Here is a 15,456-nt window from a genome sequence, read left to right as displayed (position 1 = left end):
GAAGTAGTACCCATTTCCCCTATCCTCTGATTTCATGTTGGACTTTTGTTTTGGCATTCAAAATCGCTTAAATATGACCACTTTCTCCTCGGCAACGTTAGAGAAAAAACTGGGTGATCTTTCGAACACTCAGCATAGTGTTCAGACTCTCTCGCTCTGGCTCATCCACCACAGAAAACACGCTAAAGCCATAGTTCAAGCTTGGTATAAGGAGTTGACGAAAGGTACGTGTAATTTATTGTTACCGGGTTGTTTATATTCCAGGTTTATTGTTTGGACGCCTCCTGTAAATACGTTAGATAGATAACTGGTGGGATCTTTACTGTAGGGGCGATATTTTGTGAAAAACCTGTCGATAAGTTGATTTCCCAAGCAAACTGTACAGGCTGATTAATTCGGCATGCAATCGATATCACCGGCTTTTCCTGTTAAATTATCGGTCTTTGTACATTGCAACGGATTAACCGAAGCAATGTTACATTTGGATTTTAGGTGATACATGAATTGCCTATTACCTATTATCGCCCATCAACTGGGTTGGAGGGGGGGGGGGGGGGGGGGGGGGCCGCGTGCCAGATGGAGCCCCAGAACAGTCAAAGATAAGCAGTTGCCCCTTAAATTTTAGAAGGGCACCAGGCTGAACAGTGGAAAGCCACAGTAAATTTTGCGGGACAAGTTCAATTGGCGGATGGAAAACTCATCACTATCCAGAAAATAACACTGTGCACTTTAAAATAATATTACCTATTTATAATAATTTAACTGTTTATTTCTTACAATGACTATAAGCTTGACCATTATTTAAAATTATTATTTTAAATTTCTTATGTTTCACATGGTTCTTGATAATATACCATCCAAAACTAGTATTATCATTACTCTTATCATTTCCTGACAAGCAGTTGATTTGCAAAAGGAAAAACAAAGCCCACTGTTATTCAATCGTCTCCCAATCATTGTACTATCTAAAGTCAGGGGGAACCCAATGGAAATAGAGTTACTTGTACATATCTGTTACAATACCTGTCAAGTCTGCTGTGTAAAGAAACTGATCATGAGGAGTTGGATTAGCCGACATTCTAGTGTGCGGTGGCTTAAATGCTGTGCATTTAAGCTGATTGTGAAATGAATCAAATCCCTTTTACGAAGTCCCGCTATTTTCCCCTGTTCAAGGAGTTTGGAAACAAAATCTTCCTGAGTTTTCCCACCTCCCAAGGTAAGAAATTTGTTCAAATCTCCCTGTAAGTTCCCATAAGGGTGTAATTACTTGTAGCCTGGGGTCCCCTCCTCCAAGGGATTACCCATGAAAGGTGTAAGCCTGTGGAAGGAGGTTACAGTAATGTTAAAGAATAATGATTATTATAAACACCTACATGTATTTCGTTTGTAATTTTTTCTTTGCATTTACTTTCAGCAAGGCAGAGTAAGAAACTAACATTTTTGTTTCTTGCTAATGATGTTCTTCAAAACGGAAAAAGAAAGGGGGCAGAATTCTTGAGCGAATTTAAGCATATATTGCCAACTGCGTTTCAACACTGTTCACAGTGAGTCTACATGTATACTGTATTTCATGTACAGAATATGAATCAACCAACATGTATGGGAACCTGTTAGACTATTCAGGGAAGACTAACTCATCAAAGGGTTTTCAGCATTTAATTATGTTGCTTGTGTGTCAAATATCCAGACATCTTTCGTGGAATACCCATTGTGTCTACAGTGTACAGTCATGTACATGAGACAGCAACATGGCTTGTATGATTTGAAATCTGTTCAGTGATTGACCAGTGCAGCTCAGTGGTTAGGGCGCTTGCCTTGAGATCTGGAGATCCCGGGCTCAAGACACATTCTGACCACTCGTTGAATTTGCTCCAGGTTGTCCCTGGTTCAATTTCCGGGCTGCACTTGTAAATAGGAACTGGTTTGCCTCCGGCCAGTTGGGATTCTTAAAGTTGTTCTGTTCAATGCTCGTTACCCTAAAAATCTGAGGGTAAATATTGATACTTACTATTAATTTTACTTACATGTACTTATACCAGGCTTGAATGAACTTTTGATTTAAAGATTGAGTTGTTGATTGATTGATTGATTGATTGATTGATCAGGGGAAAACAAAACAGTTTCAAAGGTCAGCAGTTGGCATCATTAGGGGTGAAATTATGAGGAAAATTTCAAGGGGAGATGTTAAATTATCTTTAGATAAGATGAGAGACAATACCTGTAATATGTTGTTTTTAATTATCAAGGGGTGGATCAGTGGAAGCCATTAAAGGTCTTGAAAGGCTTATATCCATATGGACAGAAAGAAATGTGTACGAGGCCACATTCCTGGTGAAACTACATAAATGTCTTGGTGAGTGGATTGGTAAAAATAACCCTTATGCTACTATACTAAGGATTCAAAATGCTGTATTTTCGAAACGAAAGACATCATGGAACTGGAAACTTGAAAAAAGATTTATTTCTAGGTCATCTTCAACCTCCTATAGGTAAAAATTCAAAACACCTTGCGCTTTTGATTTTACAATTTGATAACTTCATTGTGAAAACCACCTATAGGTATTAATCACGTGGAAGAAGGGTTTGCATAGTGGTCGCAGGCACTGGCTTTCCACCAGTACTTACATGTATAATATGCAGGGTTCGTACGTGTCTTGAAAACCCTTGAAAAGCCTTGAATTTTGAGAGTACATTTTCAAGGCCTTGAAAGTCCTTGAAAATCTCTGCTGTTCATTCCTGGTCCTTGAAAGGCCTTGAATTTTTTTCTGACCCACATTTTTCATCTTTGAAAACTGCTGTGAAAATAATCAGCCATTCAAGTCATACAAACTCGACAAGCTGTGGGGTTGAGAATGGTTACCAGTGCCTTTGCATTATTTTCACGCATGTACGTTATGGAAAATGAGAAAGAATTGTAAAGTAGACTACTTCCATGGGTAACTTCTTCGACGAAAATGAAAAAGAGGTCCTTGAAATTTCAAAATTATGCCCTTAAAAGTCCTTAAAAAGTCCTTGAATTTTTGGTATGAAAAAGTGTACGAACATAATCAGATGCACACCCAGCAATTTTGATATGCTCCCTATTTCTAGCAGCAAGGTAAGTGCAAGGGTTACCGGTAATTAACCCCACTCTTGGTGAGGGTAAATGCGACTTTTTATCGTTACTTGAGGAAGAGAGGTTAGGAGACATTATTCCCCGATGTGAGTGATGAAGAAGCTTGGGAGATGATTGTGCTTCTAATTGCATACATTTCTGGACATATAGATACAATTTTTGGACTATATGTAGCGACTGGTACCCAAGGCCAGCCTCAACAACCAACTTGGCGCGAGTTTTGATGCGCGAAATTGGTTACGGAGATATACTTTACGGACAATCACTTGTTTTCACTGCATCAAAGTTAGATTTCAAGATCATATCGTAAACTGAATAACAATACAAAAAAGGCTTGCTAAGATCTAATAGCCAGTCAGTACTGACATTGGAATCATTCCACAGCAAAATTGAGGGCAAAAGGCGAAAATTAGTATATACATGATCATAACCAAAGAATTGTCAGACAATAAGAACTCTTGTTTAGAAACAAGCTAGATTTTGTAAACTGAAAAGGCACAGCTGATATAAAGAAATCCAAACGGCATTGAAAACTGTGCCATCTGTTTAAAGCTTATCAGATTGAGACCATGCAATTGATCTTAAAAAACTAGCAAAAGTAAGAAACCCTAAACTTAATCATACGTAAGTTTAAAGGAAAGGTAAGAAAATTAATGACTGACATATAGGTAACAGTTCTGCTTTGCCAATCTTTTCCAAATCTTCAGCGTCCCACACAACTTACTCCACTGAAAACTTCTGATTCGCGTTTGGTGACAGAAGCAAAACTAACTAACTGAATGCAGTTCGGGCCAAAACTAAAACGTACATCTAACTCACGTGATTGAAATGAGATAGGATCAACAAACTAGAAATTAAATATACAGAATGCAGGTTTAAAAAACTGCTACACCATATGTGGCTCTGTACTCTTGTTTTGAACCCTTATCTTAATTACTTTGTTTATTTGTTGGTAGTGTCACCAGTCAGCCTTTCTGCATATCGATATCATAGCTATAATAAACTTCTTGGAAATGGCTGTTTGCAGGACAAGAATCAGACTCTCCCCCACCTGAGAAGAAACAGAAGCTTGATGATGATAAACAAGCCTCAACAATGGAACCACCAGATGTGAGTAAAGACGGCTTTTGGCCGAGGAATACCCACATGTACATGTGATCTTATTTTGCTTGTGCAAATGAAAATTGAGGCATTCCAGCTAGGGTAAGGTTTTAAAAGCGAGCTGTTTGATTCTTAGTTGAGTCAATTGTGTTTCTTTTTACATGAAAGTAAGTTACCTTTTTCAGTGGAATGAAGAAAGTGAGAGAATTCCTTCATCCTCTTCATCTTCTCTTTTGAAGGTTTATTTGTTCGCCAAGCATTGCTGTTTGTGATTGGTACCTATTTATACCATCTGGATGAAAGAGATAATGTAGAGCAAAGTTTTGTGTCTAAGTACTAGGCTAAGATGTGAAAGACAACCTGCGAATGCCTTTTGAAACTCTTAGCCTTTACTACTAACTTCCTTTTTTTTTTGGTTTAAACATTTATTTATTTGCAAAACACATAATAACTCCTTACATTACTTACAATAGAGCTCTCTTACACTGGTGACATTACAATAACTCTACTTTCAGGGCGATACTTACATTACTCACATTACCATACTCTACTTTAAAGAAACTTAGAATACGGTACGATACTTACTCTACTTACAATACAACACATTACATCATTTATTGACAAAATAATTTTTCCACCGGTTTCCACTTACCGTACTTAAAAATTTATCTTGATCAGATAAGTCATGTGCAAATTTTTCAATATTATAATGAAACTTAAGGTAGCTTTGTACACCAGCAAAATCGGGGTTACGTCCCTCCATTCTGCATTTATATATGAAGACCTTGATCAAAATAATACAATTAATCGCAATTTTACAAGGTATACAGTATACTTACTAACTTACTTTGGGGATCCAGTTTGCAAACCAGTCCCACTCTTATGCTCTGCATTTACAGTCTTTGATAGATTCTTTTAGTATTATACAATGTAAATGCAGTAAATTTAAAATACTAATAATCAATTTGTGCCCTCTTTTGCAGCCAGAGGATCTTATTAAGGCTTTGGTAGAGCTTGAAAATTCTGCATCTCAAGATGCTGCTGTCAGGGAGAAGATTGCTAACTTACCAGCAGAAGTACAAGATGTTTCCCTCCTTGAAAAAATAGAAGGTATGCTAATACGCAGTTCAAGCTAAATTTCATTATCATAGCTAGTAATACACAGAATGTTGAATTATTGGTTAAGGCTTACTTTCACTGGTATAAAGTCTGAGACATACATGTCGCATATGCGCATATGATCAAAAGAGCAAGTGATCGAAAGCCAAACATAAGAGTTGTACATGTAGGTAAGTTCGTTAAAAATACATGTAGAATTGCTTCTTCTTCCAAATTTGATGTCTTCTGTGATCTAGTTAGAGTAACCTTCTTTAAAAGAGGGTAGCATAGCTAACCCTTGAGGTAAGTAAGTCAGTCAGTCAGTAAGTTAGTAAGTATACCTTTATTTAAGCACAATAATAATTAAAGCTAAAAGCTTTAGGGGTTGTGCGAAACTACCTTTAAAAACTAAGCATATGCACAGTAAAACCACGTTGTATAAAGACTAATATGCTATTTAAAAAATACAAGTGGCTTTTGAAGTGGCGTTTAAATCACTTCAAAGGTTAGCTATGTTACGCTTCATTTTTTCAAAAATATGTAAGACATGTACGATGTATATGAACTTGGAATAGAAACATGAGAAGATGTTTGAGCATCACAGTTACATGTATGACTGTTACTTAAGCAGTAACAAAAGGAATTAAGCTTCGAAAATTCAAGCTTGAAAGGGACTTGAACTCCTGACCTCTGTGATACCAGTGCATTGCTCTACAGTACCAATAAGCCATTTTGCAGTTGTTTGCTCAGTGACCTGGCCTATGAATGGCTGCAACGCTGTCGGTGACGTTGTATTGTTACAGACCTCACTGCTTTTATCATGGTAACCCATTCATACCTCAAACGCCCAAGGATTCCTTCCCCCCCCCCCCCCCCCTCCATTGACGAGTAAAATCGTTTGGCATTAGACAAAGTGTCACTCTCAGGGGTCAACAGGTGAATTGTGTCGTTGTAATTCTAATTGGAGTCTGAGCAATTAAGTCAACTGTGAGCTGGTCATTTTGTGAGTGCAGCGTTTCGAAGTTGTACAACTCTCTACAAAAAAATTAAGCGAATGCAAATCAAATCAACTGTTGGTGTGTGAGATGATGGGAAATCTGGTGTTCCTGGAGAAATACCTCTTTAAGCAGAGAACCAGCAAGGTCAGGCCACACAGCAGGTCACCACAGCGCTGTCACTGCTGCATAACTTAAGGAGGCTCCCTTGAATTTTAGGGCCATGCATAGGCTGGGCACTAGTATGGCGCGTCAAGCCAGAATCGCGCGTGTTTTTCTGATTTTTATGACGTCAGCGTGATCAAATCTGTAAAATTAACTGCTAATTTTCTCGCTTTCCCTTCGGTAAAATGTTTTTAACATTGGCTCTGTTCTACATACACATACACATACCTAACTATTTCAATTTGTATATACATTTATATTTTGACATTTTTCTTTATTTTGTATCTAATGCGCAATTCAGCCTTCTGGCAGCTATGTATTATTAATAAAGCATCCATCTCTCTATCTATCTCAGGAACTCGGTCACTATATTTAGCGTTTTCCCCTGATTTAAGTTTATTTGTCAGTTAAAAGGTGACTTTACATCAATTGCAGTGACCAACAATTCAGAAGAGTCTCCTGTTGCTTCAGTTTCTCAGATTTCAAAATTTTGATATTTTTCATTGGAAAACTGTGGAAAGCCACCTTAAGGCCTTGCTTCGACATCCGTTCGATCTTGTTGAATGATGGTTGGTCTCAACACATCACCAAAATTTGATTCAACAAAGCTTCGCGAGAGGCAAGATATTCGGTCCCAGGCTGCAGCCCCCGATGTGACTCTGGATACGGACACAATCTCGACCCCAGAGCTCTTCTCTTGACTGCGGGAGAGAAGAGCTGTCTTCTCATTGGTTTTCGTGAAGAACAATCAAAAGCTTCCCTAATTGTTGCATTCATGTTAGCACGAGGAGTAAGCAGGCGCTGTAATGTTCAAATAGCCAATTTTTTGCTACAAGAACCCTACGGCGCATGTTCTCCTAGATAGAGTTTCCCATAGCCTTGTGTCGATCCAAGGCTCTGGTGACGAGAATGGATACGTCATTGAGAGACCGAATAGTGCGCACGCGCATATCCAACAATGTTGAAAGAGGGAGGGGAGGGGGGCAAAACGGCTTCAACTTCATTCAACATTCGCGAAAACAAAAGAAATGTTGAATGGTTCAACGCAGAGGGGGGGGGGGGGGGTGGGGGAAAACGTTTTCAACATTGCTGTTGAATAAAATCCAACGGATGTTAAAGCAAACGTTGTAGCTGTTTGCCCAGGCCTTAATCAACTGTTTGATCTGTAGATAAAGAAACTGGCGACCGACTGTCCAAGATTGTGGATGAGGCATGTCTGTTACTTGCTGACTACAATGGGAGACTTGCAGCAGAGCTTGAAGACAGAACAACAATATCCAAAATGCTGGCTGCATTTATACAACTTCAAAAGGACAAACTTGCGGAGTCAGAGAAAAAACTTCAAGTGAGTCGTGATATTTTGCTTACATTGTATAAAATACATGGTTAATAAGGAGCAACAAAGGAGAGGAAACAGTTTTAAAAGATTAATGGGATAGGTTTAATTTAAAGGTTAGTGCATGTTCTTTCAGAAGATATGGGCTTTGACGACTTTATGTCCATATTTGGGACAGCTAAGAGTTAGCTCAATCGTTGCATTATCACGTTGAATCACGACGCGTCACTTTGGTCAAAAATATACGTTGTAGAAACGACGAATCCTCCAGGCGTTCTTGCAGCTCAATGGGTGAGTGAGCGGGTAAAGGACTGGAAAGACCAAGCTGAAACCTTGAGTCCGTTAGTTTCTCCTTCGCTCGGCTTATTCCTTTTTTTTTTCTTTTCTTTCTTTGTCTGTTTGTACTTTAAGTCAGTTCTAAGCACTTTGGAAGTCTCCAAGTAAAAAAGAAGGGATTGGTCTGCCAAGAAACGGAGCTAGGGACAACTCGGTAACACTGATCCGGCTCAAGGTTTCAGCTTGGTCTTCCCTTTACCCGCTCACTTAGCCAGAAACTACCGTGAGCGCCAATCAAGACCAACGGTTCATTGAAGCGAAAAGGCAGTCTGTGCAATGACGTCTACAGAATAATTAGGGCAAACTTCGCCATTAAAATATGTTTAAATAAAAAGAATAATTTGTTAGATTTTGGTATCTATTATATGTATGTTTGTGTCGCCTAGATTTCCAAATAAAGTTTATTGTTTTGTAAAAAAGACAATGCTTTGCCTTCTCGGAAGACAGTCAACTTCCGAGTCCGTCTGACAAAACTTTGCCCACGTTGCATTCATTTCCGTGCGAACGAAGAGATTTCAAAGAGGTTTATCCTCATTCTTGCAGCCCGAAACTTTTAGGGCCACCCGGTTGCGCCAAATTTCACGCCGCTTAACTGTACAGAACCCTAATCGGAGCTCTTGTTGCATTCTCTCTAATGCTTCCTACACAGGCCGCACAAAACTTGTGCGGTATACCTGAGATGACGTTTTTTTGTACCTAGCTTCTGACTTGTCTGCACCTATTTACTTCGCAGGAATATAAGGCAAAACAAGAAAAAGTTCAATTAGTGCGACAAGAACTGAAGGCTCATTTAGAAAACCTTCCAGACTTAACCAAGCTTCCAGACCTTGGAGGAGGCCTGGCTCCTCTGCCTTCCGCTGGAGACCTGTTTGCCTCGGCTCACAGATCCTGACGATTGACCGCATATAGTATGTCTAATGTAAAATTGCGACGGGCAGACCAGTGCTATTTTAGGGCAGCAGCTGTGACATGTTGAAAGGAATGTAAGAGAAGCAGGAACACCAAACATTATAAATACCATTTTAATAATGAAACTTAATATCAGGCCTTTAGTTCGCCGTCTTGTTTTTACGGTGACAAGAACGTCTTTGTAGAGGCTCTGCTCCCAACACGGAGAACGGTGATTGAACAGTCAAGTCATTTGTAAATACGATCCGCGTGAAATCAACTCAATTTCTTTTTGTGTAGGATAACGATACACCCGAGGACCTTTTGCAAGTACGTTTTTGATTTTACTCGGACAATTTTTACTCGTGTTTGAAGTCATTCGTGAGGGATACTTTGCTTATGAAAAAGAGATGCGTGCAGAACTAGCATCTAGCTTTCAAGCGAAGGCGCACTCATCGTTCTTGAGTCACTTTGGGAACAGCGCCTCTTGCGATCTCGGATCGCGAACTTCGTTTTCTTTGCACATACCTTACCAAAATAGAGAATGAGAATCAAAACGAAGGTCCCGAGTATTTTTTGTAAAAAATGGCTTTTTCTAGACAATGTTATTATATGCTATTGAAGCATACGGTTAAGTGCTACTAGTCCGTCGAGCCAATTTTTCCTCGTAGCCCGAAAAAATTAACATTTCTTTCGTTCGCTGTTACCACTTCGTCAGTCACGATGATTTATTCTATAAGAATTAGGGCTTTAGTCCAGGGAAAAGTTTTCTTTTTACTGTCGGGAAAGGTCAAAAGTGTTCGTCATATTCAATTCATTTTTACATCGTTAATAACTTGTAAAAAGCCATCGTCATTATTTTAGTCATTTAGCATTGATAGCAATGAAAGGAACGACTCGATGTTTGTAACAGCAATAATTTATTACCATAAAAAATCTTAGAATATATAAAAAAATGGAAAGAATTCTACTCTCGCATTGTTGGGAAAATTGAATATTAAGTCAAGTTAAGGCAGATCAAAAACCTCTCGGAACAGAGAAGAAAACCTACAAATTAACCCACACGCGACTTCAAGACGGGTAATCTCACCCCGCAGTCAGAGTGCAGCTCTTTACAACCTGCCCCTTCAGGACTCAGCTCTATTGTGTTTTACGTCATGGTCCATTGTTTCTTTTGTATCATTCTTTTGTGTCCATTGTTTTCTGAACCAATCCCGAGAGTCGTTCCGAGAGCTGCGTTGCGGCCGAACCCGGGACATATTCGCGGAAGGCGAGTGGCCTAATCGCCATGATAACCTTCCTCTCCCACAAACTAAATTTTGGAATTGAAGAGGATTACTTCTTTTCTTGGGAAGGTGGGGTCCTGCTGATGGTGTCGCACCACCCTTTTAGGTCTTTTACAGTCTTGATCATTTGAATAGCATAGGTAGCATAGGCGGTCGGATCGATCCGCATCCCTAGTCCCTAGTCCCTTAACCCTAACCTTAAGGCAACTGAACACGGTTTTTACGCACTTATGCATCCATTTCTGCCATGTTTATGCATTTGTTGCCTGGAAGCTCATTTCCTAGTATTGCACTGCGCATCCTGTTCTGCGCATAACAGCGTGGGCCACGTTCGTATTCAGGCATGGCTAAGAAGCTTTATGGTTACATTTTCACGGCTCACTTCTGTTTTCTTTGTCGTACAAGTCTCAACGGATATTTCTAAACAATATAAAGTTTAAATTTCATCATAAAGACTCGTAGCCATGTGTGAATATTGATATATCGAACATGGCCAAAAACATTTCAAAATGGGTATATTAGGCTAGCCAGACCTCTAAAATGACGTTTACAAAATGGAAACGAATTATCACCGCAACAACATCCTAGTCGCTATCCTTGGGGTAATGGTGTTTGCCATTTATTGTCCAAAAGTTAATCATTTCAAGCTAGCCAATGAGCATCAAGTTCGGCTCTTCACGTTTCAAGATAAAGAACTTTCTAAACAGTGACAAATCACTTGAATGTAGCGAAAGAGACGCGAGGAATATTTAATGGCGACGGTGCCGTTTGACGTTTATTCTGTGTACACAAAAAAGGTTGTTAATACGGTGGCCCACAACTGTCACATCAAAACCAAATGCTAACAGCAAATTCAAATCACTCACAAATTACAAATCGTTCACAGCAAATTCAAATCACCCACAGCAAAGTACAAATTCGTGACCCTGCGAGGCGTCTTCAGTCACCTACAGCCAGCGGTGCAATACGTCTAAAAATATGCTTGGACACGGAATTATAACCAAAAATATTTGTCCCTAGGTACTTCGTGTATCCCCTATTATACTGTATTTCAATTATAATGTATTTAAACGCGTATATTATAGTATCTTTAAATAATTAGCCCTATATACCCATGTACACCCTTATATACCACTATATACCCATGTATACCATTTAGGGCCACACTGCCTCCTTGGAGGCAGTGGTTAGGGCGCTTGCCTTGAGATCCGGAGATCCCGGGTTCAAGACCCGCTCTCACCGCTCCTTGAATTTGATCCTGCTAATCCCTGGTTCAACTTCCTAGCCGCACTTGTAAATAGCAGACTGGTTTGCCTCCAGCCAGTTAGGATTCTTAACAGTTGTTGTTCTGTTCTGTCGTTTCGTTGTGTTTCATTGGCCCTGAAAAGCCCCTATGCGGAGCGGTCAATAATAAATAATATGGGATACATGAAGTACTTACCTCATTAAAACATATGCTGTATTTATTATATGTGGGCTCATGTTAGAGCATCACGTGACAAATGTCAACCGTCTGTGTTCCGACAGAGAGAGAGCTCGTTGGGTCAAATCTGGTAGGTGATCATTTTATAAGTGCCCTTTCAGGCCCTTCTCGTCTACAGAAGCCACCAGGCTGGCATCATTAAGCTAGAATGGAGGTAGAGGCAAGCCTTTGAAAGAAAACAGAGGCGAGAGATGGTTTCATGCAGACTGGGACGCCTAAAATGCTGTGTTGTAAACATGGCGGTTCACGAGTGAAGTTGTCTCTCTGGCCTTTCTGTGGACGAATTCCAGGACCTACTGACACAATCTGGGCAAGTTTTGAAAGCTAAAGCCTTCAATCGATGCGTTATTTTGCTGGTAGGACTGGGTGGCCCGACACTTATGAAAAAAACCATGAAATGAGAATCGGGAGTCTTCCCTTGTCATGGAATGGCAGAATTACCCAGAATTCTTTTTGGGCATGAGCGAGGCAACTTAAGAAGCACGAGACTGGCCGTCATCGAATGGCTGAAGCGCGGCCAGAAGAAATGATTCTAGCCAGATACTCAGGAGTAGGCCTGGTGTGTGCTGTTAACGTAGATTTTGGATTTCTGAACAAGTTTTTATCATAGAAAATTCGCGACAAAGTTGTGCTTTCATTTCGCTGTAATTCTCGTGTCAAAGAAACGGTATAATAATGTAAATAAGAGAATAACGATATTAATATTTGCAGATTACCTGTCCTCTTACTACGAAAGTCAAGCTCGACATCTCTATGCAATAAGCGCATTCAAAATTTCCTCGTATGACTTGATAAGAGTATGTGGTTTTTTTTTTTTTGAAAAAAAGGTTTTTCTGCTTACATGAAAAATACATTTTCTCTACCGTCCCCTTCTTATGCATGATCTTCGCGGAAATTACATTCTGTTCCTCAATAAACCTGGAACAACCATTTATGGTCTTAGTTCTCTTTTTTCTTACGTATCAGCTCAGTTGCGGAATGCGCTACCTGATTTTATCCGTACCTATGAGTTTACTGGTTTAAAAAGAGAATCCAGGGCCGCATTTTGTACAGCGCCTTTCCTTTTTAGTGAATATATCTTTAAGTATTATGTATTTAGTAGGTATCTGTATATGCTTTGTATTTTAGCTGTAAATGTAATGTCTCGAAGTTATTAGCTCCTGTAGTTATTCGGAAAAAGCTTATGACTGTATGTATGTTACCTTTAGCAGGGCGCATGCGCACACTTTGTAATCTGCGACTGCAGTGCTTACCATATGACACATAAAATGACTTTTCTCTTCAATATATAAGCCATCTAATTCTTACGCTATATTGACAAGGGCGGTTTGGAGCTGTGAGTAGGCGTGGGATTTGTCACATATGGTTTAGGGGCCGACATATCTCTCCCTCAATGCCGTACCGGGAGGCAAGGTCGGTAGCAGAAAGCAGCGAAGGGCCAACTGCGTCCAAAAGCGATCGCACGGGCCGAAATCCCGGGATGACTCGTTTGGTACGACGCTCCAGCGCCGGTGTCTGGAGGTACTGCGTTTTTCTCTCTTGTTCAAACATTCCGTCAGCGCATGCGCAAATGTTCTGGCTCTTCGATACCTAGCCTACCAAAAAAAAATTAACATGCTGGTTTTTTTTTTTTTTTGTTTTGTTACCAGCAATTGACATTTCAGTTGATTTTATAGGCATAAACGTTAACCGTGCGTGTCTGGTCTTGTCTCAGACAGAGGCGAGAGATGGTTTCATGCAGACTGGGACGCCTAAAATGCTGTGTTGTAAACATGGCGGTTCACGAGTGAAGTTGTCTCTCTGGCCTTTCTGTGGACGAATTCCAGGACCTACTGACACAATCTGGGCAAGTTTTGAAAGCTAAAGCCTTCAATCGATGCGTTATTTTGCTGGTAGGACTGGGTGGCCCGACACTTATGAAAAAAACCATGAAATGAGAATCGGGAGTCTTCCCTTGTCATGGAATGGCAGAATTACCCAGAATTCTTTTTGGGCATGAGCGAGGCAACTTAAGAAGCACGAGACTGGCCGTCATCGAATGGCTGAAGCGCGGCCAGAAGAAATGATTCTAGCCAGATACTCAGGAGTAGGCCTGGTGTGTGCTGTTAACGTAGATTTTGGATTTCTGAACAAGTTTTTATCATAGAAAATTCGCGACAAAGTTGTGCTTTCATTTCGCTGTAATTCTCGTGTCAAAGAAACGGTATAATAATGTAAATAAGAGAATAACGATATTAATATTTGCAGATTACCTGTCCTCTTACTACGAAAGTCAAGCTCGACATCTCTATGCAATAAGCGCATTCAAAATTTCCTCGTATGACTTGATAAGAGTATGTGGTTTTTTTTTTTTTTGAAAAAAAGGTTTTTCTGCTTACATGAAAAATACATTTTCTCTACCGTCCCCTTCTTATGCATGATCTTCGCGGAAATTACATTCTGTTCCTCAATAAACCTGGAACAACCATTTATGGTCTTAGTTCTCTTTTTTCTTACGTATCAGCTCAGTTGCGGAATGCGCTACCTGATTTTATCCGTACCTATGAGTTTACTGGTTTAAAAAGAGAATCCAGGGCCGCATTTTGTACAGCGCCTTTCCTTTTTAGTGAATATATCTTTAAGTATTATGTATTTAGTAGGTATCTGTATATGCTTTGTATTTTAGCTGTAAATGTAATGTCTCGAAGTTATTAGCTCCTGTAGTTATTCGGAAAAAGCTTATGACTGTATGTATGTTACCTTTAGCAGGGCGCATGCGCACACTTTGTAATCTGCGACTGCAGTGCTTACCATATGACACATAAAATGACTTTTCTCTTCAATATATAAGCCATCTAATTCTTACGCTATATTGACAAGGGCGGTTTGGAGCTGTGAGTAGGCGTGGGATTTGTCACATATGGTTTAGGGGCCGACATATCTCTCCCTCAATGCCGTACCGGGAGGCAAGGTCGGTAGCAGAAAGCAGCGAAGGGCCAACTGCGTCCAAAAGCGATCGCACGGGCCGAAATCCCGGGATGACTCGTTTGGTACGACGCTCCAGCGCCGGTGTCTGGAGGTACTGCGTTTTTCTCTCTTGTTCAAACATTCCGTCAGCGCATGCGCAAATGTTCTGGCTCTTCGATACCTAGCCTACCAAAAAAAATTAACATGCTGGTTTTTTTTTTTTTTTTGTTTTGTTACCAGCAATTGACATTTCAGTTGATTTTATAGGCATAAACGTTAACCGTGCGTGTCTGGTCTTGTCTCAGACAGAGGCGAGAGATGGTTTCATGCAGACTGGGACGCCTAAAATGCTGTGTTGTAAACATGGCGGTTCACGAGTGAAGTTGTCTCTCTGGCCTTTCTGTGGACGAATTCCAGGACCTACTGACACAATCTGGGCAAGTTTTGAAAGCTAAAGCCTTCAATCGATGCGTTATTTTGCTGGTAGGACTGGGTGGCCCGACACTTATGAAAAAAACCATGAAATGAGAATCGGGAGTCTTCCCTTGTCATGGAATGGCAGAATTACCCAGAATTCTTTTTGGGCATGAGCGAGGCAACTTAAGAAGCACGAGACTGGCCGTCATCGAATGGCTGAAGCGCGGCCAGAAGAAATGATTCTAGCCAGATACTCAGGAGTAGGCCTGGTGTGTGCTGTTAACGTAGAT

General features: G+C 40.2%; 1 protein-coding gene across 1 annotated transcript; it reads left to right on the top strand.

The window, feature by feature from the left end:
* The first annotated feature begins 10 nt into the window (after positions 1-10).
* LOC137975947 (regulation of nuclear pre-mRNA domain-containing protein 1B-like) lies at positions 11-9,991 on the top strand. The gene is made up of 7 exons (XM_068823164.1): positions 11-224; positions 1,415-1,544; positions 2,247-2,353; positions 4,143-4,225; positions 5,200-5,326; positions 7,644-7,819; positions 8,880-9,991. Exons 1-7 carry the CDS (start codon positions 35-37, stop codon positions 9,036-9,038), a joined length of 972 nt encoding a protein of 323 aa, XP_068679265.1. The 5' UTR covers positions 11-34; the 3' UTR covers positions 9,039-9,991.
* The last annotated feature ends 5,465 nt before the right edge of the window (positions 9,992-15,456 follow it).

Source organism: Montipora foliosa, chromosome 1 (genome assembly GCF_036669935.1).
Source record: "Montipora foliosa isolate CH-2021 chromosome 1, ASM3666993v2, whole genome shotgun sequence".
Classification (NCBI taxonomy): Eukaryota; Metazoa; Cnidaria; class Anthozoa; order Scleractinia; family Acroporidae; genus Montipora; species Montipora foliosa.
The sequence above is the reverse complement of the archived record's forward strand: the minus strand, read 5'-3'. Positions and strand labels throughout refer to the sequence as shown.